The sequence below is a fragment of the Accipiter gentilis genome, chromosome 5 (genome assembly GCF_929443795.1).
Source record: "Accipiter gentilis chromosome 5, bAccGen1.1, whole genome shotgun sequence".
Lineage (NCBI taxonomy): Eukaryota > Metazoa > Chordata > Aves > Accipitriformes > Accipitridae > Astur > Astur gentilis.
Window position 1 is genome coordinate 42,868,505 of NC_064884.1, and position 27,932 is coordinate 42,896,436.

The following is a 27,932-nucleotide window of genomic DNA, read 5'->3' on the forward strand; positions in this document are numbered from 1 at the left end:
CTTGTCACCAACGTGACCCTCTTACTCACTGCCCACACCAGTGTTTCCATCCCATGAGTGAGACGGAAGGTCCCTACTGCCACGGGATGCTGGAAGGGCTGAGGCACCCAGAGCACAAGAGAGGGGGCTGGGACAGTGCCTGTCACCCACCTCTCCTCCACCTCCCATGTCCCCAGAGGGAAGGGAAGGGGTAGCTCTTTCAGGAGGCCTCTCTGCTCCTCAGCTCCTGCTACCTTTCCTCTGCTCCACAGCAGCTTTTCCCTGCTCTCCCCCATTAAACCTTATGGGAAGCCATTAAACCTTATGGGAAGCCATTAAACCTTATGGGAAGCCATTAAACTGTGCAGCCAAAGCCTTGAGTGGAGATACGGATCCACCACTCAATGCTGAAATGTTGCCTCGATTTCCCCAGCTGTAAAGTAGAATGAATGCTGATGCCAAGCACAAAGTGATGATGCTCTTTTTCCTCCTTCTAGGGCAACAACCCTTTATATAAAGAGGCTACGTCTACCTTCACCAACATCACGTACCGTGGGAACATGTAAGGATGCTGCACCCAGTACTGGCCGTGGGATTAGCCAAGGATCTGTGGGATCTTCTGGAGTCCGGTTTACAGAAAAGCTTGTGTGTGTCTGCGTGTGTGAGCGTGCCTGCGTGTAATTTAACAATCCCTCGACTGCCTCCGAAGCCCTGTTGTCCGTCACCCCACTATAACTGCAGGGACGTGCTTTCCACGGCAAACCTCTCGTTCTTACCTCGGCGGGTCGCCTCGCTGGAGCCGGCGGCCCCTCCATACACTGAATGCAGAGAAATGGGACTTTCTCTGCCTGGCAAGTCTGTGAACTGTTAGGTGCTCATCGGGCCAAGTAGATTTTGGGAGCAGCTGCTCAAACCAAATGCTGAGCTGTGGTCTTCTCCAGGGCCCATACTGGCGAAGCTCTGCCTGCTCAGAGAGTCCTCTCGTGCACTGGACAGATGCGATTCCACTGGGTACAGGAGCCATCTCCCTGAGGGACAGAGCAGGTACGCTCACTGCCAGCAGGCAGGAGCCATCGCGTGGCTTTGTGGGTTGAGGACACCACTTGAGCAACCTGGCAGCCCCACGCTTCTTGCAGCCACACATTTCTGGCACTGCTGTGGCCCAGGACAGTGAAAAGCAAATGCCCTGGCATTGCAGTGCCCTTCCTCATTCCCTCCACGTGCACTCAGTTTGCACCACCAGCCAATTCTATGTAGCATCAGCTGTGCTGGTCCCAGCTGCAGCCTGGCTCATCCCCTGGGATAGTGTTGAGCTCCTTGTGTCTCCCTCCACCATCTCCATGCCACAAAGCACTTGGATGTGCAGGCAGCAGCCTGGGGAGGGTCATGATGCCCATTATCACTTGAGCCTGGCCACCTCTCTCCCTTTTCTGTGCTTTTTGGACCATGTAACTACACCACGCTTGGTTTTCCGTGTAACTCAGGGTTCCAGAAGAGCAGGCAGGGTTCAGACCATGTTCTGCCTGGGGCTGTGTATCACCCATGGATTGTCCTATGGGGAAAAACAAAGAAACTTCCTAGTAGCAGAGTGTGGCTGGAACGGTGCTGCTGCTTGGTCCCTGCCCCAGCCAGAGCATGATTTCTCTATACTCCCTTTGACTGCATCAAAAAGCAACAGAGACCTTGTGCCCTGAGTGGGGCTGGCCCCAAGGGCCCCAGCAGCATGTTGGCTGAGCTGGTGGTGTCTGTGTGTCCCCGTTCCCTGGCTGGCCTGTCCCCAGCAGCGTGGGGGCAGGGGGTGGGTGCTGGGGCTGAGCCCTGGAGCAGGGTGGTTGGATGGGCAGCACCAGAGCGGGAGTGATTCACACCACAAAAATAAGAGTAAATAAAATAAAAAAAAACCCTCAAACTACTAACAGTGGTCTGTGCCCAGGTTTCCTGTCTTGTGGGCAGCCCCTGGCACCCCAGCACGACTCGGGGAGCTGGTCTGAGCTGAGATGGGTTGAGGGATGGCAAAACCAGTGCAAGCAGGGCTGTGGGCCCCCATGGGGGTCGCTGCTCTGTAACTGCTGCCCTCCTGGGGTTAGATAACACATTGGGGGGCATAGGGTGGGCCAGTGCCCGCTGCAGACTGTGGTACATCTGGTAGCCACCTCGCTTCATTGCAAGTGGGGTGAACCCCAGCAGCCCCCCCATCCTGCCCCACAGGTCCCTGTGAGCCCTGCAGTCTGCCGGAGAAGCCCCCAGAGGAGGGGAGCTGGGCTGGAACCGCTGGAGGACCACCCCAGGGTCAGCTGGGGTCTGGGCTGAGGGTGTAGGTGCTAAACCTGGGAGCAGGGACCCGCCTGTGCCCCCAGCACCCAGCCCGTGCACCCACTCAGCACCACATCGCACAGGGCTGCGGGGACACCCAGCGGCCACCCTTTAAAGCAGCATTTGGGAACCCAAGAAGATGCTGGAAAAACTATTTGCCCGGTTCTCTGACACCTCCCTGGGCCACGGGGTGCCCCCCCCTCAGCCCACGCAGTGTGTTCAGGCACCTGGGGCAGCGCTCAGTGCCCCCAGCTGCACCGGGCAGGGGGGCCAGGTGGGTGTTTCCAGCACCCAAGTGGGCTCTGGGGTTGGTTTGAGTTGGGCTCAGCTGGGTTTGGCCCCGGGAGGAGCATTTCGGCTGCAGAGCGGGCTGAGGGGAAGGCAAAGCGGTGTTCAAGGCAGAGCCTGGCTGCAACACGAAGGAGCAGGATGGGTCCCCCGAGCTGGCTGCGGCTGCCCCAGCGCCGAGTGAGCTGGGGAGGGAGTTTGGGTCTCGGGGGTTTTGGCTGATCCCTCTGCGCTTGCCCTGAAGCAGCACTCGGTTTGGGCACCCGCTCCGCAATGTTGCAGAGCTCGTGGTGCCGCAGGGGTGCGGTGCCAGCCCACGATTCGGGGCAGCCACCCCCACCCCACCCCCCCCAGGGTCATCCAGCCTGGGAACCTGCCCAGCTCTCCCCGTGCTGAGCCCGGCCAGCACGGGTCCTTCCCACGGGACACATCCAGCCTGCACAGGGGCTGATCCTGCTCAGGGCTGCGGGCACGGCACAGGGCCTAGCAAGCAGCAGCCGGAGGGATGGAGGCACAATTGTCATCAGGTCCTGGGTGTTGTCCCCATCCCCGTGCCTTAGACACCCCATCGGACCACATCGGAGCCTGTCGCAGCTTGCTGGTGGCAGGGAGCCGAGCCTGGGAATGCCACCAGTGGCACCAGGTGCTCTGTGACATCAGGCAGAACCGGGACAAAGATGTGACACCAGGCAGCGAGCTTGGGGACTGTCCCACGCCACCTGGGAGCACCCAAGGCCACCGGGGCAGAGGGTGAATCAGCTGCAGGGTCCCTGGGGAGGGGCAGGGGGACATGGGGTGCTGTGGAGGAACCCAGCTCCGCAGCACCCTCTTGCTAGACAGCCCCTGGCACTAAAGTCACCTCCTGCCCCACCACAGACACAGAGATCCAGGTTGCATCCTTCCCAGCCGTGTCCTCAGCCACAGCCCTGCTGGGTGGGAGACCCTTGGGTGTCAGTGGGGCCCCCCAGGTGCCCCTCGTTCGCAGCAGGGCCGGGACGAGGAGGGGATGGACCCCAGCAAGCTGCCAAAACCCTGCAGTCCCACAGCCACCGAGGCTCAGCAGCAGCCACCACCACGTGGCTCAACAGAAAGTTGGGACACATCGGCATGCTCCCAAGCCCCATCAGCCCCCAGGAGGGTGTCCTCACCTGGCAGGACCTCCACATCCAGCCAGAGTGCCAAGTCCTGCAAGAAATCCACGTCCAGAAGGACTTCCGAGTGAGTGAGGGGGTGCCTCCTTGGATGGAGGAAGCCCACGTTTGCCCATGTTTCCGTCTCCTTGCTTTCCCCGCTTGTCCTCAAGGCAGAAAAGCTGCAGGACTGGAAGGGGAGGGTGATAGAGGATGATGCCAACATTGCAGGGGGGCTGCCCTGTGGTGCATGGTACTGATGGCCGAGACGTATCCGCCCAGGCAGGCAGTGTACAGGAAGGATGTGCCGAAGGCAGATAAAGCAACGCAGGTGAGGGTGGGCAGCGCTGGCCCCCACACACATTCGCGTAAGTTCTTTTGGAAGCATGCCTGCACCCCAAAACTATGTGCCCATCACCCATGCATGCAACCCTCATCCCCCGGGATGCAGCTGGGTCATGCCAGGGGCTGCATGTCTGTGTATTCTCCTGGGAAACACAGACAAGGATTTGGCCGCTGTGAGCAAACTGGTGTGGCCCAGCCTGGGGTAGACTCCTGCACAGGGGCTGGGGACCCTCCAGAGATGGAGGACTGGACCCTCCTAGAGCCCCCACATGGGTCCCTCCCATTCCCATCCCTGGGCTCAGCCCATGCTTGGACAGTGTTTGATGGTGTGGGTGTTCCCGGCCCCAGAGCCCCTCTTCCTTCGAGGTGTTACAGAAGGAATGGCTGCCACAGGGCGAGAAGAAGAAGGAAAATAAGTACACGAGCGATGACCAGGACCAGCCGCAGCAGCGAGCCTCAAGGGCCAGCAGTGCCACAGAGAGCTGCTCCCAAGCATCGCAGCGCAGAGCCCCCAGCCCCCCCGAGGCAGCTGTCACAGCCCAGAACAGGTAACGCAGGGACCGTCTGGGGTTGAACCAGTCCCACTCCTGCGTCTCCCCCAGGGTGGTCTGGGCCCCCCCAAGGCAGAGGGATGGGTGCTGGGCAGGGTCGTCTCACACGTGTCCGTCTGCTCCCTTGGTAGGAAGAGCATGTCCAGCCTCTGCGTGAATCTGTACAACGAGGAGGGAGAAGAGCAGGATGAGGCTGTGCTGGAGCTGGAAGGTAACCCTGCTCCTCCCCATCCCGTTCAGCTGTGTTTGCTCCTTCGTGTTCCTCTGAAATCCTCTGTCCCACGTCGATGACTCCAGCACGCTGGAGAAACCAGAGTGAAGCCACTTGTGCGATTCGGGCAGATCATCTCCGTTTCCCATTGAGCTGTGGGATGAGACAAGACCCCTGTTTAGCTGAGTTCACTGCCCCTTGATGCCAGTGGGCATGGCTGCTTGCTGGATCAGGCCCATGACCTTGAGGACCAGCTGCTGGGAGTCTGGAGTGGCTTTCCTCCCTCCTCCCCCCCCCCCCCCCAAAATCAGGGCTGTGTCACTGTGCTGGCCAGCGTAAAGGAGTGTGAGCAGCCAGAGGTACCTCCTGGGGCAGGCGGTGGAGGTGGTGGTTGTTCTCAGCTCCTTGGGAGAAGCCATTTGCAAGCAGTAATAACTCCCAACTCCGCTGAACCTGCAAATTTTGGGCTGCGTTGAGGCTTTTGGTGTTAGGGACCACTAGATGGTGATGTCTGTATGCGCTCGGTCAGATGGTTTCCACATTTCTGTGCTGCTTTCTGATCAACTCCCGCTGCAGACAGGGATCCCGGGGGAAATTTCCCCCACGGAGGTTTCCAGAGGGTGGGAACACCCTGCAACCCATTGCACAGACACAGCTCCTGCAGCAACGCTTCAGGCCAGAGTTCTTTTTAATGCTACTTTTATTCCTGGAAGCAGTGAAGTGCTCCCTCTTCTTGGACCCCATTAATACATCAACTCCTTTTGTAAACTGATGTTTGTTAATAAATCCAAGAATCAGCAAAGTGCTTCCTCAGGCAGCTAGGAGCTGACATAAGATGCATTCTGTCCCATTCACAACCCAGAACTGTGTTTTCCAGGTCTCTAGGAAATTTTCTGAAATGAAACACATGTCTCCTTTGTAGAGAAGCAGGTCAATGTTGGAGAGGTTAAGTCTCACCTACACCCAGTGGAAATCCACTTACCAGACCAGACTCACAGGGAGGCACGGGAGGACGTGGCTGTGGATGGTGAGTATATCGGCACTTCAGGATTTTTCAGGATCTGGAGCATCTGCTGGGCAGAAAGCTTAAGACTTGGGAAAGAAGAGGAGAAAGAGCTGGAATTAAAAAAAAAAGCCAAAATGCTGACATTTCCCAAGGCACAAAATCACAGAATAATTCAGGTTGGAAGGGACCTCAGGAGGTGTCTTAGTCCAACTTCTTGCTCGAAGCTGAGTGAGCTGTGAGATCAGACTGGGTTGCTCTGGGATTTAGCCATTATAGGATCTCCAGGGCTGTAAAGGAGTTGAGGTTAGCCTGGGTTCAAAGAGTGCCGTGCTCTGGGGAAAGCTTGGACCTCCATCCTACATCTGGCCAAAAAGGCCCTGGTTTGGGAAGCAGTTTTGGGGTGAGAGTCTCTAAAATCACCAAATCCTTTGTGGATATGAGAGTTCTCAGTGTTGTAAACTGCCCTTTTGGTGAGACATTTAAAGCGGCAGCCAAGAGTTTCCCTGCAAACTCTTGTTGTATTTTGGGCTCCCCTTCCTCAAACATATTTCCCCATTAATTAAACTCCATCTTCCCCCATACCCCAGGGGTCACAGTTGACATCCATGATGCAGATTCCAACATGGGCACCACGGAGGTCCCCTTAGCCAACGAGGATCTGCAGGAAGCCCTAGGACACACCGCAGGTGGGAACCGATATTTCCCTTCTTGCTCTCTGCTCCTACCTGGCCCCTCCAGCCAGCAACCCAGCGACTGGAGCACGGGGAGGCTGCTGGTGCTTTGCAGCTCGAGCTTGGCCCACAGCTGGCGTGGGATACACCGTGCACTCAGCAGAGGTTAAATTCTCTCCATTTCTCCCTTCCCTTTAATCTTGTGTTGAATTTTTGCTTTGCATTATTTGGCACAGGGGGCATAGTGTGAACTCTGTGTGTCTCGGCAAGATATAAATGCCATCTCTCGGCGTGTCAAAGGAGAAGGGGGCTGTGTCTAGAGCATGTTATGCACAGTGCAGCGTGGAGGGAGGTGATGGGTGATGAATGGCCGTGGAAAGGGAATTTAATCCTGTTTGGCCTCAGCATCCCACCCTGCCCCGCAGGGAGGGAGTTTCATTGCATTATTGTGGCTACAGTCCTTTAGATCCTGAGATGGAAAGGGTAGGTGAAAGGCAAAGGAGTCTCTATTATTACTATTATTAATAACCTTTTTTTGCCAAGTCTCTCTGTGCTGACTGCCAACATGCAGAGGTTTCCAACACTTTCTTGTTACAGAGGACGCAGCTACTGTGGATAATCAGGGCTCTGACCTGACCATGGTGGAGACCCACTTGACCCCAGAGCCACAGGACGTGCTGAGTCTTGTTGCTGTGGATAGTGCCTCTCCGGCTGCCATTCCGCTGTCATTGCCAAGGCCTGAAATCTCCCTGGAAAGCCAGTCCCTGCTGCTGGCGAGATACCCTGCTTCATTCAAATATTACCTGGGCCCTACCTTAGGGTACAAAGGTGACACCCAGGACCTCAGGTCAATCCTGGGCTCCGTGGCCACCGCGGTCCCCCTGACCAGCAAGGAGAAGCTGGAAGCCTTAGGACACATGGAAGGTGAGGGTAGGTATCTGAGGTATTTCTCCTTGGAGGAAGCCTAGAAATCTCTGGAAACAAACAGATTAGTAAAGAGGCTTCTGCATGCCTGTATGGTGCTTGTCAGGTAAAGAGGACGTGATGTTAGCACGGAAGCTACACGAGGCAACTGATTCCCTTAAAATAATGCAGTGGGTTCCCACTCACCTGGGGTAAACATGGAGGAAAGTCTGTGGTGGTGAACGACTCAGTTTCTCCTCTAATAGTAAAATCCTCCTCCCCTGTCTCAGCAGGGTCTAGCACCTTATTTTTGTACCCTCATCTGCCACAGAGGCATCATGCTATGAGGAGGATTTGTGCCCAATGAAGTCGGTCTGGATTTCCACCAGTGAGAAGAGAAGCAAGCCACAGCACTTTTGCTTTCAACTTTCTCTTTTTCCAATACCTGACCCCGTCCAAGGACTCCATCCTGCCTTCACTTGGAAGGAAGAAAGCTCTAACCATCATTTTGGGAAAGCCCCTAGCTTTGTGCAGTAGCTGCCAGTGGGCCCAGCACCAGCACCTCATCCCCTTTGTGCTCTGGTGTCTGTTATTTCCACTGACACTGAGCGATGCTCTCACCCTGCAGATGACGGGAAGGTGAATCCAGGTGAATCCGTGAAGACGGTGAGGTTGGTTCAGCAACCACCCCTGGGGGAAGGTGAGCAAGATCTCCGTAACCCAAATTGCTCCTAGATGACAGCAAACGGGATTAGACAAGTGTCCTTCAGACAAAAACTCCGGAGCCACCTATCTTAATGAACTGCAAATCTGCTGGTAATGACGCTGTGCAGGGAGAGCCAGAGAAACACCAGCACTGCAGTAGGTTTCCGAAACTTCAATGCAAGGCTCACTACAGCCATGTGCAGACTCGCTGAAGCCAGACAGGCAACACAAATTCCCATATTCACTAGCCTTCCTTTACACGTGTGATTAGAGGTGGCAGTCACAGCACTTGGGCTGTGCAGCCAAGCTCCCGAGTACAGCACGCCAAGAGAAACCGTGTTAAACTCTGACTTCTCATCAAGGATTCAAACGCATCGTCCCCAGTCCAACTTTCCAACTGAATACGTTTCCCACCAGAACCCCTGATATTGCTGAGGGCCATCAGAGATTAACACATCAAAGCTGAAGCTGCTGGAAAAATCAAAGCACGATGCTGCTCTCAGCATGCTCCTTGCTCCATGTCATAACTCTTGAGACAGGAGGGTGGGAAATCACAGATGTAGGATGGGCTGCTTGAGACTGACAAAGATTTACTTGACATGCTCTGGTTTCTGTTTCCCTTCTTGTTTCAAGACCTGATTTGTCCGCAAGCCACCTCATCTCACTCTGCTTCCCCCTCGTCGCAGTGATGGCAGGGCTTTTCCCCTCCCTGCGAGCGGGAGAGATTAGTTTCACTAATGTGCTGAAAAGATTTTAAATCCTCTGGAGGACAGAGCTGGAGAAAGACAAAAGTTGTTACTAACACTGTTTTTATTTTTATATAACCAATTTCCCTCCATGTCCTGACTGCGCACGGAAGATGGTAGCACCTTGCTGACATGTTTAGAATGGTACTTAAAACACCCATGTTTAGAAGGAAAACAATGCTCAGCAGGGCTTTTTTATTTTCATAGAGGACAAAGTTAATGTCAGCGGTGAGGGGTCCATCCTGGCCACCCCACAGATCCATTCAAACCCAGAGAAGCTGAAAGAGGCAAAAGTGAATGGTGAGTGAATATTGGTGGGAAGAAGCCTATGGGGGCCTCCAAATGAGCCTCCCGCTATTGCCAGCACTAGGTCAGGTTGGTTGAGGTTTTGTCTAGCCAAGTCTTGGGCACCTCCTTTGGGACTTGGAAGTCTGGGCATGGCCCAAAGAACCTTGCCCAGTGTCTCACAGATTTTCTGGGGCGACACCAGGAACTGAGCCTGGGTCTTTAGCCACCCACACCATGGGACCTTCGTGCTGGGTCACAGTGCTGCAGGGATGACAGGCTGGCGTGCTGCGATCACAACTGTGTGGCCTCACGTCCATCAGCCGAACCAGGTTCTGGATTAGCAGGTTGAGGACAATATCTGTAAGAGAGAGCGTGGTGTGACGTTAATTCCCCCCCTGTGACTAGTTAGCCTTTGGCTGCCATGAGGGACCATGTTCAAGGGGTAGAGAAAGGAAAATCAGCTTGTCCATGAAGTGTCACCTCCATGGGTGGCAGTTTGTCTGCGAGCTACCTGCTGTTCCAGGCACTGGTTATTCTGGAGGGAAAGGCAAAGAGAAAGGGGAATAAACTACCCTCCACATCCACTGCGGGTGGGACAGGCAATCAGCGGCTTAAGTGGCAAGGAGATCTGAATTAGCCATAGTGAAGATGCTAGAGCAGAGGAAGATGCTGTAGCAGAGGAGAGGGAATGCTGGGAGGGTGCAGGATTTCCATTGCTGGATAGCCTGCTGCCCATAAACAGGATGAGACAGTGAATTAACGCTGCAATAGCACAAAACAGGGACAGTTGTCATCGCAGGGTCCTTTCAGCTCTCCTCCTGGTGATGGCTACAGCTGTGAGTCCTGCCTGGAGGGAAGCCCATGAGACTCTCTTGCTTATTTGTCTTTCCACATGCAGAAAGAGTTGCTCCTTCTCCTGGCTCTGCTCCCAAAACCAGGGTGACACCAAAGCCTCTGCCAAAGAAGAGGGTGATAAAACCCCTCCCAAGGGAGGCACCCAGGTGAGCATGAAGATAGAAACTGGGTGTGTGAAAATGCTGCTGTCCCCGGTCTGTTATGTGATCACGCGCAGAGCTCCTACCTTCACCCTCGTCCCTACAGTGCTGTGCGTGTTGGCATTATCAATCTAGAGAAGAAATGCTGAGGCACGGGCGGTGGATTGGGCCAGGGTCCGGAGCACCAGCCCCAACAAGGGCTGTGGGTCACAGACCTTGGTCCATCCAGTGTTGCAGTGTGGCCAAGGGAGATTTCCAGGACTGTTGCCTCCTGTCCAATGTTTCTGCTTCCCTGCACACACCAGGGTGGCCACAGTTGCCCCCTGCCAAAGTTAGCCTGAACTGGGGAAGACAGCTGAGATCCCACCACCATTTCTGTGCAGCCTTGAGCAGTTAACGTGAGCTGCCACGCAGTGTTTCATTCCCATCACTTTAGGTGTGGATCTGGGTGGTGAGCTCTTCTCTGGCAGTCCTTCCAGCACTGGCTGGCCCATAGAGCTGGGAGAAGGACTGGCGCCTGCATTGCTTGCTCCAGCTCCATCAGCAGGAGCTGCATTATCGGTTGGTCTCTTGTCACTGCGTGCCTCTCAGTTAGTCTGTCCATCTCTCTTTATGCCTCTGTGTGTGTATGGCAGGGAGCCCTCATGCATCCCTCAGCAGAGAATTGAGTGCAAAGCAGCAAAGACCATGACAAGGAAACAACGGAAAGGTAATGGCACCTTGTTAATGGCTTCCTCCCTGAAGGCATGTTGCCAGCATGGCCAAGAGTGGTCTGACCTTTAGCTTGGTCCTGCGGCATTTCATGGTCCTCCTGAGACAACAACCAGGAGTACACAAAGGAAGGGACAATCCCCTGTCCCAAGGATTTGGGGACCCAGTGATTGAAGGAAGCATCAATACCCTTTTTGACAGAGAGATAACTGAAGCTCACGAGCGCAGAGCTGGAACTAAACCAACCACCTCACCCAGCACCTCACGTTAAACACAGGCTCACCCTTCCTCTGCCCAGATCCCCCAACTCCCCTGCACCCTCGGTAGCTCTTTAGAGGTAGATGCTTTGCCACTGGCAGTAAGGAACAACCCATCCTGATCCCAGTCCCAAATCCTCAGTGGTTATAGTTCATTGTTTCCAAACGAATATAACATAGGTAGTGCCTCCCTCCAGCCCATTTAATCCGCTGTCCTCTCTCTGCCTGCAGCATTCTCCAATGCTTTCAACTTATTCCCCAAAGACCCGGACGGCAATATTAATCTTCACAGCCTGGAGGTGACCGCTAAGCAGCTGGGGATTAGCTTAACCAGTCAAGAGGCGTACGGTGAACTGGTGCGTGCAGATGCCGATGGTGAGTGCACTAGACCACACGTTACTCCCCTGTGGGTTGTTCTGAGCCAATTTCTGGATGTGCACAGCGATCCTCCTTCACGTTCTTTCCCAGCCCGGGGCAATACTGTACCGAAATGTTTCCTGAGCCAGAGGCTGTACTTGGGCTGCTGCATTTCAGCACTTACCAGGGACTATCCTTCATGAATACGTTGTGCTTTTTGGACCTCTTTATGCATGCTGAAACACCAAGTTCCACAGCCCACTTACATGCGAAAGCTTTAACAGCTTTTCTCCTACCCTTAGGTTTTAGTAGCAAATCTTTCTGCAGCACCAGCTCTAAGCTGTTCACCCCAGCATTTCATTACAGCAAAAAACTGCCTTGCTAATAGAGATGCTACTTGCCTGCAGGAGACAGGACGGTGGATTTCTCTGACTTTCTGGACATCATTACTGACAAGAAGCATTTCACCCAGACAATATGTAAGTAAGAGACATTCTTCTCCAGCAAAAGCCTTGCTTATCCAGAGATATCTGAATTTACCTGATTTTCAGACTAATTGGTACCGAGCAAGAAATCAGCATCTGGGACCCAAAGGAATGAAGGCCGCTCTACTGAGACAAGACAGCAATAGGTCAATGGGCCATGACAGGCCAGCCCAGGGTTAGCTCTGCCCCCACGACCAACCATCACTGTGCTTGCCAGTCTCAGGGACAGGGGCAGGAATCCAGCATTCTGTCCAGGTGTTCCTGGCTGCAAAAGCAAAGGCCAAACTCTTCTCTTACAAGATGGGACACAGGAGGAGTAGAAGACCTTACTTTCTTTGGCTAGTGATAAGCTGCAGGGAATTGTCCTCCCCGCTAGATACTTAACCAGCACTCAGCAGAAAATGGGGACGGATCCCCATGGCATAACTTGTCCAGATCTTCCTGGGGGCTGCTGGGATCTCTGCTCCCTTTGAGCTCTGTGAAGGTAAGACAAGGCTCAGTCATGGTTCTGACCACTCTCCTCCTCTCCAGCCCCTGGGAAAAATGACTCGGGCAGCTTCAATTCTGTCGATGCCAAAGGAATCCTCCTCTTCAAAGTCTTCTTGAAGCTGGTGGAGTTGGCAGCTCTGCCCCGGAGAACTCTGTTTCAGATTATGAGGTGAGCTTCCTTAGCTCTGTGAGATAGAGAAGGGAGGTCCCCACTTTACTGGGATATTTGTGCCATATATAACAAAATATACAGAACACAGGGGCTCCAAGACTAGATTTCCAGAAATGTTTTATATCTAGTTAGACATCCAAAAGCACCTGCATAACTCAGACACCTGCTCTACAAAGACACTGTTGTAAATGCCACCATGTGTCTATCACACACCTTTCCAGTTTAAATATCCTCACACAGCCGGTCTTTCCAGATATGTGGGTGCACAGCAGCCAGCACTGAGTGGGGCTTTGGGCTGTGTTTCACAGGACAATGACGCCCTCTTTTGTCTTCTAGTTACTACGAGCAGAAGCTTAGGGACTGCACTGGCCAAAAAGTCTGGTTGGACGGTGACTTCCTCAAGTGTCACAGAAAGAAGCCCCACAAAATTCAGAAAAAGCCAGTTTACCCGATGCCTGCCTTTGTAAGTGCTGCCCATGTCTCAGCCATGAACAAAAGGGACAAAACAGCTTACAGGGAGCACCTCAAAGGTAAGGCTTGCACACCTCAAAGGTAAGGCTTGCACGCTGTCACTCCCACTCTGTCCAAAAGGGAAGTCACTGGAGCTACGAGGGTGACAACCCGACTGGGGCATTTGCCACAGCTTCTTCTGTCCCCTCCTGGCACGTGGCCTTCTCTGAAGGTGGAGGATCGGTGCTTCTGGTATTGAGTTCAGCAAGGCTCAGGGTCAGCCCTGCGTCAGCAAACCCTTCCAAAGGTAACTCCTAAGAGGATCACAGAAAACGGAGCTGGAGCAGACCGTGGGAGTCCAGCCAGCTCAAAACCCGCCAAGGGAAAGAAGTAAAATCAAACAGCTGTAGTGGGTTCTGCTCCAGGGGCTCATATGAGCAAAGGAATCACCCCCCCCCCCCCCGAGGTCTCTGTGCAAGGTGGCTGCCGTAAACACCCCACTACAAAGCACCTAGTGGTGGGTGAGCTCTGGGTTACCCCAACACCTACAAGCAGCTCTATGCCATGGATTGCTGCAGATTAAACACCTCAACAATGTAGCCAAGGCACTGGTGCCTATGTGGATCTACGCCTGCTAACGTTGGGCATGCCGGACGGCAGCTCCTGTGACTCGTAGTTCAGAGGAGTGAGGAATCCAGGACTCACTGAGTCCTTCCCAGGCAAGAGGAGGCAAACCAAGAGGCAGGAGGCAGCTGGCTGTTGGCTGCACAGTGAGTGAGTCTGGTTCCTATTTCCCTTTGCCCCGTTCAGGCAGCCCTTATGCCCAGGTACCAATCTTCCCGCTGATTTGTAAGCAAGACGCAATGACACTGGCAAAGCCAAGAAAGGGCTTGCAGAAGGTGGCGAGGCAGAGGAATGAGCCAACCGCTTTGTTTGCGAGCCACTTCTCCCGTGACAGAAACCGGGTGCAGGAGGTGAGAGAGACAAGCAATGCTTCAGCTACATAACAGTATCGAATGAGGCACGGGGACAAGCCTGAAAACCCATACTTTGTTTAATCAGGCAGCTGCTCTCAAGCCTCCCGCTCACTACAGAAAGCAGAGACGCTCCCCTGCCGTCAACACCGAGTGCCCAAATACATCCCGTCATCTGACAACAGACAGCCCAGGCAAGACACAAACACAAGTGAGTGTGAAACATAGAGGGAAGATGTTACCCTTTGTCGTACGGGACTGCAATTAGAGCAGAAATAAGTGTGACTGGTCACTCATGTAACCTATACATTAACTGTCTGGTGAATGCTTTAACTAGACGCAGGTATTAAAGAGCAATTTTGTCATAAGCTCAAGGAAAAGCGAAACCAGAGGTATAATAATAGCTTAGTTGTTTATTGTTAATCATCAGCATGAATTGGTTATAACCTGCCAGCACCGCATCATAACACGCCGCTGAGGTGCTTTTCGTCTTGTGTGTACACACATGGCCCGTGCTCCCACCTGAGCAAAGCCGTGTGATTCCCCTCGCCTCGGGTCTTCTGCCTCCTCCTGCGACTTCCCTCCCTCCTCCCCAAAGGCGAAGGCAGCCAAGCGGTACAGGCACAGCCCGGCCCTCCGCCAGCGCCGCAACCTGCTGAAGCTGTGGCAGAACATCGGCGGGGGCCAGACGGGCAGCGAGCGCTTCCACCACACCTTCTGCACCTACTCCTGGTCGTGGAACGCCCATCGCGAACTGGTGACAACCGCTGATCTCCGCAGGCTGGACCGCCAGCTCTGCCGCCGGCGGCGGCCCGTGAGGGAGGGAACAGCGATGGACACCAGGCGAAGGCCAAGCCCCAACGCCACCGGAGGCCGGTGAAGGCTGGACAACGGCGGCTTGGGCTGGGCCTGCTCTCCCCCCGCTGTATGAAATGAGAAATAAAAGCCAGGAAAAGCGTTTTTGCCGCCGTGGTGGCCGTTTCCCGCCCAAGGCGGACGCCGCCGTTGCGGCCGTTCCTCTGAGGTAACGGGCGCCCCTTCCCGCTCCCGCCGCGCGCTTCCCGCCTCCGCCCCCTCCACGTGACAACGGCGCCCCTCACGTGACCGCCACCCCTTGCCTAGTCCTCTTTCGGGTCGGGCGGCGAGACCGTCCTTCCGGTTCCGGCGGCGCTCGGCCCATCATGGCGGCGCCCAGAGAGGCGCCGGAGCGGCGGCTCTTCGGGAGGCGCTTCCTCACCGACCCCGCCCGCCTCTTCCAGCACAACGCCTGGTGAGGGCGGCCGCCGCCTCCTCCTCGCCCCGTCTGTGCCCACTCCGGATCCCCGGCCCTTTGCTGCCCGCTGCGGAGAGGCCCGGGGGGGGCGGCCGGGGCGCTGCTGCCCTGCGGTGCCTCTCCGCGCCCGGCCGCGGGGGCTTGGGGGTGGGGAATTAGCCGGGGGTGGGCTCGTCCGCGCCGCCCCGGTAGTCTGTGGCCAGGTGCTGGATTAACGGGGCTCTCGGCGGCCGGGGCGGCTCAGCCCCGAGCTGCCCCGCTCCGCTTCACGGGGGCCCGGCCGCAGACATCGTTCGCGCTCCCCTCCCAGCGCGCTGAACCGGCGCCCGGGCTGGCTTCTGAAGCGCCCACCGGGGCGCGGAGCGGGGCCGGGGGAGCTGTGGGTCCCGAGCTGGAGGCCCGATAGCAAGGGGGGCCTGGGGCGGGGGCCCGGCACCCCCGGGGCTGGGACCCTGCCGGGGTGGCAGGCGGTGGCGGGAGGGCTTGGAGGGGCGGGAGGACCCTGCCCTCTTCGGCCGGTGCGACGGGGTGCTAATCCCCGAGGGGTCCTGAGCCTTCCTCGGCTCCTCCCGAAGCAGTTGGGATTCCTCTGGCTCCCTTGATGTTTCAGGAGGATGCGTTGTTTTGCTTTGTAGCAATTGTTTCATTGCTGTAGTTAATAAAAGTTAAATTATCCGCTCTCAGAAATCTATAACCTTTCTCCATCTGTATACATTAGTCACTAATGTATAAATTGAACAAAGATCATTTCACCCATCTGCTGCCGCAAGATGCTGTAACAGTGAGGTCGTGCTAGGTGTTAGTTTGGAACAGGAGGTCTTTGGTTGGAGAAAGCTGTTGTTTTAAGATATGTTTAGCACCCAAGTTCTCAAATTTGCTGGGAACTGAAGGTATTTTGAATTTTTTAAGTAAATATGTCCACTTCTGGTCTCTGGCTGCTATACCCTGTTAAGAACTGGGTATGTTTAATTTGTAATAAAGTAATACATGCATGCATCAGCTTGTCATTCATTTTGGGACTGTACTAACCAAAGGTATGTTACAAAAGCATATCCTCAACAGTATTTTCCTGCAGAAACTCCTAGTAATCTAGTTTTTCACACACTTGACATTTAAGTCTTTGTTTTGTGAGTTAATGTCGAAAGACTAATTCCTCCTGAGGCCAGAATAGGGCTTCTTGGTCCTTGTATTCTGCTTTTCATTCACTTGTTTTAATGAAAAAAGGTCAAGTGAATCACTTTAATGACTACACAACTGTGTATGCACATTTAAGTTATTAATACTTATTAATGCTTTAAAGCTTCCTGCATATTTTTCTCACAATTGGATTTAATATTAATGTAACACTTCACCTTCCAAATAACGCTACTGCCTTTTTTGTTTTAACTTGGGAAGGAAAGTGTAGTTTTCTAAGGCAGATACTTCAGCTGTTGATGACGTGCTTGAGTGAAAGCATCCAAGTGTCTACCTGTGCAGGAACAAATGCTTTTCACTGCATGAAAAGGAATTGCAGTTCCTCTCCAATGAGGCCTATTTGTGCTGAGTGCCCTCGTGGTTTTGCTGAAAGGATTTATTTCCTCTAAACTTGGCTGAGCATCAAATAGGGAAAAGGATTAGGGGACAGATTTGGTCTTTCTTGGGATCCATTCCAGTTACATCTTTTGTAGTGCTACGAGTGCAGTTCATTCAGCACCGGGAACTGTATATGCTTATAGCTGTTGTACTGCTGCTGAGCTAGAGTTAGAGATTGTGGAAAAGCTCCACATCTGTCTGTTTGGAGGGCTATCTAGACCTTTCTCTTTTCTCTCTGTCTTTGCCCTACCATTCTCAGCTGAGTAGTTCATCTTATTTTTCACAACAGGGATAATGTGGAATGGTCAGAAGAGCAGGAAGCCAGTGCCAGGAGTAAAGTTCAAGAGAACAGCTCACAGCTATTGCCACAAGATAAACAAGGTACTTTTGGATAGTCTTCTAATGCTAAGTCTTGACTTGTGCATACTAGAGCGGAAGAGTCTGGCCAGAGCTACATGTGCATCATCATTTATTCCTCCCTTCCCCCCTCTCCCGAATCATTCAAAATACATTACCTAGTTGTTGATAATGAAAAATGGAGGAGGAGGAATCTTTCTGCTCTTAATTTACCTCTCTGACTTTTCCACCTTCTCCAGTGACTCATCCTACTGCAACAGAAATGGTCTTGGTTGGGAGGAGTCATCTGGGGTTGAGCTTCTTTGTTCATGTTGTGTATGTTTAAATACTTGTTAGTGTTCCTGTCAACAAACTTTTTTCAGTGTAGAACAACAGCCTTATTTAGTCTTATTTTCTCTGCTTGCTTTTGCTCTCTAAAGCTTAACTTCTAACAGGCAATCTTCTGTTTGCTTGCATGCTGTGGAGCTATCCCTAATGCAAGCTTGGTTTTTCTCTTAAGACGGTCTAATAAAGTAGTGTCCGTATTCATCTCTACCAGGTTAACAAACAGCATGATAATGATTAAATCAGAAGTGAAGAAAAAGTATTTTATCCTGATTGAAGAGTTATCATCAGAGAGGCAGAAGAGGGATTCCAAAGTTCTTATTTCCTCAGACTTGGCTTAAAGGAAATTTATACATCCAAAATGCAAAGCTTACCTGAATCTGAATCAAACTAAAGGTGCACAGCTGTATAGTCAAGTAATACGGTTGAAGCTGTTCTGAGTTGGTTAATAATGCGTCTTTCCTCCAGACCTGTTAGATATCCAGTCCCTTAAATGATGGTGAAATGGCTTCCTGTTCTTTTGTATGATAAGAGACTTGTTTGATGATGATCTTGTTATACCCTGCCGAGCTCTAGGATGGATCTGCTCCTTTTGTTCAAATTAAATTGACTGTGTCATCTGTAAGGCGATGCTGAACACTACTGGAGCTATTGAGACACTTCCCATATAGCTTCCAGTTGTGTTCACAATAGCAAATTTAATTATACCAAAGAGCAACCCTCCTAATTTCTTGGATTCCCAGAAGTATCCAGCAGTTTCTATTGTGATGCCCATTGTGTTGAGTTCATTTTAAAATCTGGTTAACATTAAAGGATGCTGTCTGTCATGCTTTGAGAACCTATATACAACTATGAAATTGTGGAACAATTTGCTGTTAGAGCAGTTTGTCAGGTCTTCATGATGTATTTCCCAGACTGAACAATGGAGGCCAGTCAAATTCTGATGGTTGCTATTCAGTGGGAAGCGTGTGGAGACAATGGGATGGCTGAAATGTAGGGAAGCTAGCCCAGCAAATGTGCCTGAAGGGTCTAGTATTTTGAGAATCAGTAATGTCCAAGCAGGAGAACAAAGGCAGGCTATTGGTCATTATGGCTGTATTATTCTGTGGACTTCTTGGGGCTGTCAGAATTTGTTCTGAAGAAGGAGAGAAGTTCTATGGGGTATGTGGAAGATGTGTCTCCTGGCTGGGAACAAAGAAAGAAGTGGAAGAGTTTCTTGGTTTCCTTTTGAGGCTCCATAATTAGCCCCCATGCAATTCGGGGGGTCCCTGGTTCTCTTCCTGTTTTTTTGTGAACAGTTAACTTTTGTTTGCCTTTCTTCTGCAATGTGAAAGGGTGAGTATGGGCTTGGCTTTGGGGGTGTCCTTACAAAGACGAGCAGAAAAGTCAGGAGTCCTTATCAAGAGAGTCTCTGGAGAAATCTGGCTTGCACGCTGATGTCCCCGTGAGCTAATACCACAAAAAGGATCTTGAAGCAAGTATTATATGAACTTTACTGGCATAAGTTGTGCAGGAAGTCAGACTGAAAAGTTAATGTGGTCTTTTTTTGCTTTAAATCTGTTTCTTGCATGATCTTTGTCAGCTGGCCCTTGATTTCTTGCATTTATATTGTTACTGATCCTTTATTCCAGTGCTTTGAAAACACTAGGCTATGAGGTAAATGAGCTTTAAATAAAGCTTCCACACATGTGGGTTGGAGTATAACAGCTGTTCAATAGCATCCAACAGAATTTCACAGTAATTTAACACATGAAGAGCACAATGTCTTGTTCAGTGTTATACTGTGGCAAAAATGTGGGTAATCCAAAATGGCTGGGCTGGAATTTTGCCCCAGCACCTCAGGTAAGCATCCCATTACAGTCAGGCTGTCACGGAATGGTTAGGGACCAGCAGGAATCAGGACTTTGTATTTCTGTGAGGTCAAAGAGCATTTCCAGCCCCAGCAGCCTTGCATATCCCTACTAGTACATGGAAGAAGTGACAATTCAGGAAGGAGTGTGCCAGGGTATGAATCAATAATGCTTCTTCCTCTGACATTAGCAGTCATTGAGTTCTCCTGCTCAAAAAGTAAACTAACTTGGCCCTGCTTACTTTGAGCTACGGTGAGATCATGGTACAAACTTACTGCTTTAGTCTAATATCAGACATTAAATTTTCTTTCGGCTTGGGGTTTAAGGACAAGGCTTCTTAAAAGGACAAAAACCTTGTAGCTGAGGTAAAGAGATTATTTTTATATATAGCTATTTGTCCTTCAGAGATAGATCCTACTAAAAATATACATACGACTGACTTCTGGTTCTTTGTTAAAGCCATTTTTCTCTATATTTGGCTGAAGCTACATATTTTTCCAGGTGTTCTTGGTTTATTTTACTCTCTCCCTTCAGATATCTTCTAAACACTTGTATGCTTTTCAGAAGGACTAATAAATAAACTGCAGTTGAGATAATAATACTAATCTCCAATTTTAAGATGCCTGTTTTTATTCTTAACCCTACTCTCAGTAGATGTTGGAGAGAGGTTATCCACTCTTACATGCAGTCGTCATCTTTAATTGTGGGAGAATCATTTGCATTCAGTAATGCACTTGTTGCTGTGCAAAGATGGCTAAGGAGTTGCATGTTATTGAAATGCAGTCGGGATCTCTGGCCGTGGATGTTAATGCATCTAGGTTATTACAAGCATAGGATGCTATAATTAGCTCTTATTTCCCAGGACAGAGAACTCATCACATTGATGAGAATTCAGAAGCCAGTTCCCATGGAAAAAACAGTTCCTCTAGTACTGTACTTGATCTGAAATCTGTGAAGGTGCGTGGAAAGAATTCTGTGAGTGACTTGAATTTCATTAGATCACAGCTTTGTAAGAGTTCTTCCAGCCTTCTGTAATACTCATCTTGCTACTGGAATGTATCCACTTGGTGTGAAAATGATAACTCTTGCTGCTAAAGTTAATTCTTATCATCTTTAGTCTTTCCACCTTAGCTCTTCACTGTTACTTTAATGACAGCGGTCATTTTTGTTGATTCCCCTCTTTTGTTTTAATTTCAGAAATGTGTGATGCTGTAACATGCACAGAACTATGGAAAACAAAGTGCTGTAGGCTGGACTCTAGCACTATTTGTGTAAAACATGCTGTCCTGTAATCTTGGAGTATTGCGCAAATGCTAATTGAGCTTTCTGCCAGGCCTGTATAGCTGACTAATTTTTCTGTTTCTCCATCTGAAAAAAGGGGTAGTGTGTTGGACAGGAGCTCTTCAGCTCCAGGCAGCTGTCATAGAATTCCTTAGAAGTTGTAAGTGCTTGACTGAGTGTCATGAGGCTCCAAATGAATCGTTCCAGTGAATTGAACAAGTTAGTGTTAGAGATGGAAGTAAAACCTGGATTTCTTCATTCCAGTCTCCTTCAAAGAGGCCTTTTCTGTTGCTAGCTTCCTTTAAATCCTACCAGGAGACAGACAGTTTCCTCTTCTATGCTTTTTCCCTTTTTTAGTCCTACCAAAGTGACTGTGAGGAGGCAGGCTGAGTGTTTATGTGGGATGCCACAATTTAAATAAAGGTGATTTTCAATCAATAACCTTACTTTTTAAATCAGATTGCTGAATAGATGTCTGCAGTGATCCCTCACTGTCTGAACTGATTAAACTCTGAGACCTTCTGATTTGACTGCTGGTGATGTTTTTGTTTGTCTTCACAGAGGAATATGAGGTGAATGCTAAGAGGTACTGGGATGAGTTTTACAAAATCCACGAAAATGGCTTCTTCAAGGACAGGCACTGGCTGTTCACTGAATTTCCTGAGCTGGCACCTAACAGGAACCCAAGTCAAAACGGCGATTCTGTGCATGAATTTAGTAACAAAGATGACTCCAACAATGAAGGGCTGGGAAGCTGTGAAAATGGACATTGTTCATTGGAAACCAGGGCAGAGAATCAATTAAACCTGATAAAAAACACATCCAAGATCTGCACAGAGGAGCTGGCTACACAGAAGTACAGTGAGCTGAATCAAAGTGATGGAGATTACCCAGGATCATCTGCATCTTACCGTATATTAGAGGTAATAGCTGTTAAACATAGTCACACATCAGACAGTCCCTTGTATCAGTGTTAGTGTGACTGGGACATAAAAACATATATCATTGCCAAACAGCAAGTGAATGGGATGATTGCTTTAAGTCGGTAAAATGAAAAAAACAGAGAGCGGCTTAGAACTGATTTAAATCTGTTGGGATTCTTTTGGTTCAGACTCTGAATTGGCAGAGCACAAGGACCATAAGAAGTTTCCGAGTTTAAAAGACAAACTGTTACTATCAGATGTTGAAACAAGCATTTAAAAGTCATCTTTTGAAGAAGCTGATTCTTTTACTTGTCTGTATAAAGCTTTCCCTTGTCATTTATGTTTTGCATGTTTGTGCTGATTCTTCCTTGCCTTGGGAGGTGTGAAACAAAACAACGAAAGCAAGAATGTAAAGATGCTGTTTGGTTTGTTCCTTATGGCCCATGTAATAATGGGGAATCTAAGACTGATAACATGGTTTGTCCCAGAAAAGTCTGTAGAACTTCTAAATAAGAGACTCCTGATAGCTGGTAATGACCTTTTGCTCTGCCACCTGTAGTTTGTTTGCTGTAGATATCACTGTTTTTGTTGAATGCTTCATGTTCTATGGAAGTTCCGCCCTTCCAGGGAGAGTTAATATGACCTGTCTTTTTGATTTTTTTATTTAATCTGAGGCTTTGAGACTTCCACAGACTTTGGCGTTCTTGGTTCATTGTGGCTTTCCTGTCTCACCTGAGTACTTTCAGTAATATCTGTCACTGCAAGCCATCAGTGGTGTTTGCTGCTCCGTCTGTTTCAATTTTACTGATTCCTTAAACATTTAGAGGCAAATTCCCCAAACCCAGTTGTGTGAGCCATCTTCAAATGGGAACAAGTAGAAGGAATAATAAAGCAGAATCATTGTAGGCCTAGTTGTAACTTGAGGAAGAGCCATCTAGTGAAGGAAACTCTGAAACAGCAGGGTGTAATTACAGTAAAGCAAACTTCCTTCTCCATTGCTCTGATTTTCAATGGAAGTGAATGCAACTAATCCGTGGCCTTTGCCAATGCTTCAGTGACTCATAGTGGTTGTTATGCTTGGGATTCCAGCAATAACAGTTTTCAAGAGAGTAACAATATATAGCTTGTTAGTAAGACTTCTACGAGAACTGGCTTAGTGGTTTCCCACAAATGCTTATATGTAAGCCTGCTCCTCGGAGCTCAACGTATTCAGATCTCGCAGTGAGATTTGCAAATGGTCACTGCTATGCTCAGTTGTTACTCATGAGCTGCTCTTTGTTCCATGGCTGTAGAGAGATTATTTGAAATTAGCTGCATAGGACATGCTGAAGAAATTATTTTAACTATGTGTACATCTACTTTGTGCAGGTTGGCTGTGGTGCTGGAAATACAGTCTTCCCAATTTTACAAACCAACAAGTAAGTAGTTCTCAGTAGGTTTTTACCTGCATGATATACCAACCTCTGAAAAACAACTGGAAACATGTTGCACTTGTTCTTAGTTCAGACAATCTTAGAGAAAGGCCAGGTGCAAATGGTGCCTTTGCCTTCTGCAACTTCAAATGATTGTGATTAGAGCTTAGGAATCTTTGGTCTTAGAATGCAACCAGTGAAACATGATGTGAGTTTACAGATGATGTCTCATTCTGAATGCATTTTCATACAGGCCTTAGTGTCTCTCCTTTTCCAGAAGGAAAAGTAAGCCATCAGTTCCGTATGAGAATAGCTGAGGCATAAAGGAGCAACGTGGTCCACCAGATTTTGCACAAGGCATTATTGACAGAGATAGACTAAAGCCCAGGATTTCTGGCTCCCAATTCTGTGCTCTGTGCATTTGAGACACTTCTTAATTCCTGTGGAGCACCTTTATATAAATGATGATAGTTTCTTTTATTTATTTCAGTGACCCAGGCCTTTTTGTTTACTGCTGTGATTTTTCTACAACAGCTGTGGATCTTGTCCAGGTAAACTCAATGGTGACTTATGAAGGCAGGAAGTACATGGTGCCAATTGCACATTAACACAAATGTATCACAGCTGCACTGGCTGTTTAGCGGTGTTTTCAGCTTTCTTTTTTTAGCTAGCCCTGATGCTGACCCTTGTACTGGTAAATCATGAAAATGAGCCATCAAAGATTGTAGAAATGAGGGAACTTGGAGTTCTCAAAATGTCACATTGGCAGCAGACAAGTCAGCCAGATTTCCTTTCCCCTGTGGTTGTCAGTACTTTTCTAAATCCAGTGCTCTTTTAGCTGAGTAACTGCTGAACCTTGAAAACATTCAGGCTATTTTCTAACAGGAACTGAAGCTGGTTTTGGTTTGTGTGTGCATTACTGTCACTGCAGTTCTGGGAACGTGGTCTGATTGCTTCTGCACAGACAGCTGAGGGGGGATACTGTTGTCTGTGGAGCAGGAGGCTGGCATTTAGTCAAAGGACAAATACTGCTAACAAATTTCAGGTCAGAACAGAACTGAGAATATATGAAGTATCAAATGTAATCAGTCACTTCATGAGATGAGATGGGGAGCACAGCAGCAGAGGCAGCATGCCATTTCATCCTCTTAAGGTGACACAAGCACTGTTCATAGAGGCTACTGCAATCCATAGCAGCAGCTTTAGAAAAACATGCAACTTCCTTTAGAAGTCTAAATGTGATTTTTAAGAGCGTGACTTTAGGCAGCCAGATTTGATTCTGGGGGCATAGGGAGTAGTCTGCTTGGAGTTGAATACTTATTTCAGTGATGTAGAGCAGGGCCCTGATGCTCTCACTTTTGTAAAGATTTCCAGCTTAACAGTGTAAATCCCTCACTTTTTACCACTACTAGTGGAAAATCTGACCTTAAAATTGCAGTAATCCCTCAATCCAATTTTGGGGTTTTGGCAGTGCTGATTGAATGTAACAAGTCCAAAGCTCTTTGTAAATCTCCCATGTGTAGTTATTTTTCACATTTCACCCCTGTTCCTTGTCTGACCAAGGAATCTATCTGACCCCATCTGTCTTAGTCCAGTGAGGCTGTACCAGATCTCTGGACACACCACTTTAGTATGTGGAAGTTAAAATGCTCCCATGTTCAGATAATACTGAGATCAGGGTTTGCTGCTAATGCTCTATTTCCTCTCCCCTTAAATACAGAACAATGCAGAATATGATTCTTCTCGCTGCTTTGCTTTTGTCCATGACCTGTGCAATGACCAAAGTCCTTTCCCAATGCCAGACAAGAGTCTTGACGTTGTTATTCTTATCTTTGTCCTCTCAGCGATTCTCCCAGAGAAGTAAGTTTTAATAATTCCTTCTGGTTGCAGAAGATAATGCATATAGAGCTGGAGTTCTTTAATAGTAGGTCCCCTCATATCAAGGAAAATTAAAGTTCATTCTGTGTCTGGTCCAGTTTTCCATTAAGCCTCTGAAAAGGAAATTCGCAGGTACTTTCTGTTGTAACAACTTCTGGCATAGGATTGGTTTGATTTTGAAGTGCTAAGTGGCTATAGATGACATCTTGCTGAAGTCACAGTTGCTCACCTGTTCTGAACCCCAGCCACACTGAGCACTCAGCACCCATTTGTGGAAAGTATGCTGCTAGATTTTAAGCCTCAAAGGCTGGATGAATTTCTCATATGGGTGGTGGCAAGAAGGGAGGGGCCAGGTTCAGAAAACAGTTAAGAAAAGTGCTGTGATCTTAGTGTGACAGTGTATTACAACCTACACTAGTCTCTCTTTTTTGTTCCCTTTGGTTTTATTTCACAGCATTTTTCTCCAAGTTCACTTACTGTTTTACAGAAACCAGTGGAAATACTTCTGTAATTAGTAAGAGAGAGCAGTTAATCCCTGCTGCGGCAGGCTAAGTTATCATTGTAGGAAAAAAAGCAGAATCAGGGAGTGTCAGAAATAAGGCGGCCAAATAAAATCAACCCACCTAAGTCTGAGAGAGCTCAGGAAAGTGCTAGCTTTTGGTAGCTCTTTATATGAAGTTGAAACTTTTATACCTTTTTTTTTGGAAAGTAGGCTAAGGAAACAAAGATCATTTTGCAGAATGTTGAATACTGCTGTTTTGTTCTTTCCTCAGGATGCAATGCATTGTTAATAGACTGAGTCGCCTTCTGAAACCAGGAGGAATGATTTTGTTACGAGATTATGGCCGTTACGATCTGGCCCAGCTTCGGTTTAAGAAAGGTATTTTCTTTTCCCCTGAGGAGTCTTGCCAGATCACTAATAGACGATGCTTCTTTGGAGTTCAGGAGGCAGCTCATTAAATCCCCTTAAGCACAGCATGTGGTGGGAGAAGTGCCTCTTGTTGGATGGCAGTTGTTGATTTTTAAGTGATGGCTGGTAACTGTTTAAATCCCTCTTTCCCTTAGGTCAATGTCTGTCTGATAACTTCTATGTGAGAGGTGATGGCACCAGAGTCTACTTCTTCACACAAGGTAGGAGACTAGAGAACATCCCTCTGACTCTCTTCACCTCTTTTTGTCCCTGTGCCCTCAAGTTTTGCCACTAGATCTTTGCAGCCTGTCTTTCTTGGAGCAGTGTGAAATGTTAAGAGTTTCCCAATTGCACAGGGATCTGGGCTTGGCACTTGCTGATGCAAATATTGTGTGGTGAATTCCTTAGTGGAAAATCCTTTTAGAGAAAGACTAGTGTGTTTGCTGCACTGGTAGGGGTGGGATTGGAGGACCTCTCCTTGAACCTTGTTGCCTGCGGAGGATGGAGTGAGATGGACAGCACTTGAAGGAACTTCTGTTAACTTTACTGTTCTCCTACGAGGATATAAGAAGGGCGTGGTTCAGCATAGAGCTGAGGCAGCCTCTCCAGTTCTGCTGCTGCTTGGTGTTCAGCAGGGGTTGTATTCTCCCTGCCTATCACCAATTGTACCTCCAGTCATTTGCACCACAGGCCCCCCTGCATGGTCAGTTTTAGAGCAGTGGCACAACTGCAACGAATTACTCCCCCACCGCACAGGTCTTGTTTGTCACAACAAAATTAATGTTTAATGCGTGTTTGGCAAACGCTTCACTATGGCAAGCATCTGATAAAATGCACAAGCTGGGACCTGTTAGCCCTTTTCTACAGAAACTCCATACAAATCACGTGCTCCCAGGCTGCAGTTGAACAAGCTCTCTGCTGCTCAGCTGGGCTCGGTCTGGCTTGCCCAGGGCCACTGTGCTGGGGCACTATGATACTTATTTGCTTGGTCAGGAATACCTGCCAGTGTAAGTGTTGCAGCCTCGAGGGCTCTTAGTGCTTTGATTGGGCCCCAACAGGGTGTGGTTTTTTAAGGATTTTTTTTCCCAAACTTAACCTTAATGAATCCCGTTCCCCTCCAGCCTATACAGCACAGATCTTACTGCCACCATTTAAAAGCGTAGGCCTGATCCCGTTCTTTGCTCTTGCAGTCTGAAATTCCTCTGGAGAGAGGGGGGAGGGGGAAGGAATGGATCTGTCCCTACTTGCCAGAAGATGCTCCCTTTATCAGTTACTAGAGGCGGTACCCATGCCTGAAACTGCTGCTGTTTTCTTTTTGTCAAGACTCTGTAATTCTAGTTGTACTCCAAATAATTCTTTCCTTCCTTGGTAGAAGGTAAACTCAAGGGAAGCTAGAGAAACTGTGACCTTAATCCCCCCATAGTACAGTAGTTAAGTCCTGTCTGATCTTTACATTTCCCTGCCAGAGAGAGACTGAGTTTCCTCTGGCCCATCTCTCAACATAGTTTAGCCCTCAGTGTGAGCAGGTATCAGTTAAATGGAAGCTATGGCATCCTCAATCTCCTTTTCTCTGCTTCCAGATGAATTAGATGATCTCTTCACAACAGCTGGGCTGGAGAAAATCCAGAATCTGGTTGATCGGCGATTGCAAGTGAACCGTGGGAAACAAATGACGATGTATCGAGTATGGATCCAGTGCAAATACCGCAAGCCTGCCACCCCTCAGCTGTGAGGAAACGGGGCATGCTTTTTGGGGTTGAGCCTTTTCATGGCCATGTGCAGTGTCTCCTGGTGAAGTGTGGTTTTACGGAGTTCAGCACACACAGGACCTCAGTGCCTTTTACAGTGCCTAGCATCACTTCAAGTGAGTTTTGCTAAGGACGAATGCTCTAAGAGGAGACCAAGCAGTATTTTAGATGTCTTGCCACTGGTCTGAGTTTTTTAAATTATTTTTGGTTTTAACAACTTAAGAAACGGTCATGCTGTCTTACAGCAGCTGAGCAAGTTGAATAGTGAGTTACTCTTACTCTGGATTTCCACATGAAAAAGGAGTGCTTTGACCTTGCCTCTGTGTTGTGTACACTTGTCTTGGGAACAAAAAACATACAAAGGGTAAATCTGCTGTT

The 27,932-nt window shown here is 49.4% G+C and overlaps 4 protein-coding genes across 7 annotated transcripts in view; all 4 read left to right on the plus strand.

The window, feature by feature from the left end:
• The window catches only part of ITGB3 (integrin subunit beta 3), a 22,319-nt gene extending 20,424 nt beyond the window's left edge, over positions 1-1,895 (plus strand). Inside the window, exon 15 of the mRNA XM_049800659.1 lies at positions 477-1,895. Coding sequence (XP_049656616.1) covers positions 477-545 — 69 coding nt within the window. The 3' untranslated portion in view covers positions 546-1,895. The remainder of the gene's footprint in view (positions 1-476) is intronic.
• EFCAB3 (EF-hand calcium binding domain 3) lies at positions 933-14,986 on the plus strand. Of its 3 annotated transcripts, none has more exons than XM_049800661.1 (19): positions 933-1,023; positions 2,188-3,798; positions 3,942-4,041; positions 4,404-4,603; positions 4,738-4,817; positions 5,740-5,844; positions 6,411-6,509; positions 7,092-7,424; positions 8,026-8,097; positions 9,056-9,148; positions 10,035-10,137; positions 10,767-10,840; positions 11,331-11,474; positions 11,864-11,935; positions 12,473-12,599; positions 12,939-13,132; positions 13,863-14,026; positions 14,115-14,237; positions 14,807-14,986. In XM_049800661.1, the coding sequence occupies exons 2-19, from the start codon at positions 3,587-3,589 to the stop codon at positions 14,960-14,962; spliced, it is 2,451 nt and encodes an 816-aa protein (XP_049656618.1). In that variant the 5' UTR covers positions 933-1,023; positions 2,188-3,586; the 3' UTR covers positions 14,963-14,986. The 3 variants fall into 3 exon arrangements, with proteins under 3 accessions (XP_049656618.1, XP_049656619.1, XP_049656620.1); XM_049800662.1 differs by lacking the exon at positions 14,807-14,986 and adding an exon at positions 14,457-14,617; XM_049800663.1 differs by lacking the exons at positions 14,115-14,237; positions 14,807-14,986 and having other exon boundaries at positions 13,246-13,954.
• Positions 14,987-15,057: 71 nt separating this feature from the next.
• METTL2A (methyltransferase 2A, methylcytidine) lies at positions 15,058-27,839 on the plus strand. The gene is made up of 9 exons (XM_049800664.1): positions 15,058-15,296; positions 17,161-17,252; positions 21,245-21,606; positions 22,975-23,024; positions 23,509-23,569; positions 24,739-24,878; positions 25,670-25,776; positions 25,962-26,027; positions 27,387-27,839. Exons 1-9 carry the CDS (start codon positions 15,208-15,210, stop codon positions 27,536-27,538), a joined length of 1,119 nt encoding a protein of 372 aa, XP_049656621.1. The 5' UTR covers positions 15,058-15,207; the 3' UTR covers positions 27,539-27,839.
• Positions 27,581-27,932, plus strand: part of TLK2 (tousled like kinase 2) — a 55,957-nt gene continuing 55,605 nt past the window's right edge. The window contains exon 1 of one of the 2 annotated variants that reach the window (XM_049800655.1): positions 27,581-27,670. The gene's annotated coding sequence lies outside the window, so the exon portion shown is untranslated. The remainder of the gene's footprint in view (positions 27,671-27,932) is intronic. The other variant, XM_049800653.1, reaches the window with a different exon arrangement.

Excerpts from the sequence above, each read along its gene's own strand:
- EFCAB3 (XM_049800661.1), top strand. The coding sequence starts at position 3,587 with ATGGACCCCAGCAAGCTGCCAAAACCCTGCAGTCCCACAGCCACCGAG. Across the intron at positions 8,098-9,055 it reads GCAACCACCCCTGGGGGAAG|AGGACAAAGTTAATGTCAGC; the intron begins GTGAGCAAGATC and ends TTATTTTCATAG. Across the intron at positions 10,138-10,766 it reads CTCCCAAGGGAGGCACCCAG|GGAGCCCTCATGCATCCCTC; the intron begins GTGAGCATGAAG and ends TGTGTATGGCAG.
- METTL2A (XM_049800664.1), top strand. The coding sequence starts at position 15,208 with ATGGCGGCGCCCAGAGAGGCGCCGGAGCGGCGGCTCTTCGGGAGGCGC. Across the intron at positions 17,253-21,244 it reads ATTGCCACAAGATAAACAAG|AGGAATATGAGGTGAATGCT; the intron begins GTACTTTTGGAT and ends TTGTCTTCACAG. Across the intron at positions 24,879-25,669 it reads TCAGCGATTCTCCCAGAGAA|GATGCAATGCATTGTTAATA; the intron begins GTAAGTTTTAAT and ends TTCTTTCCTCAG.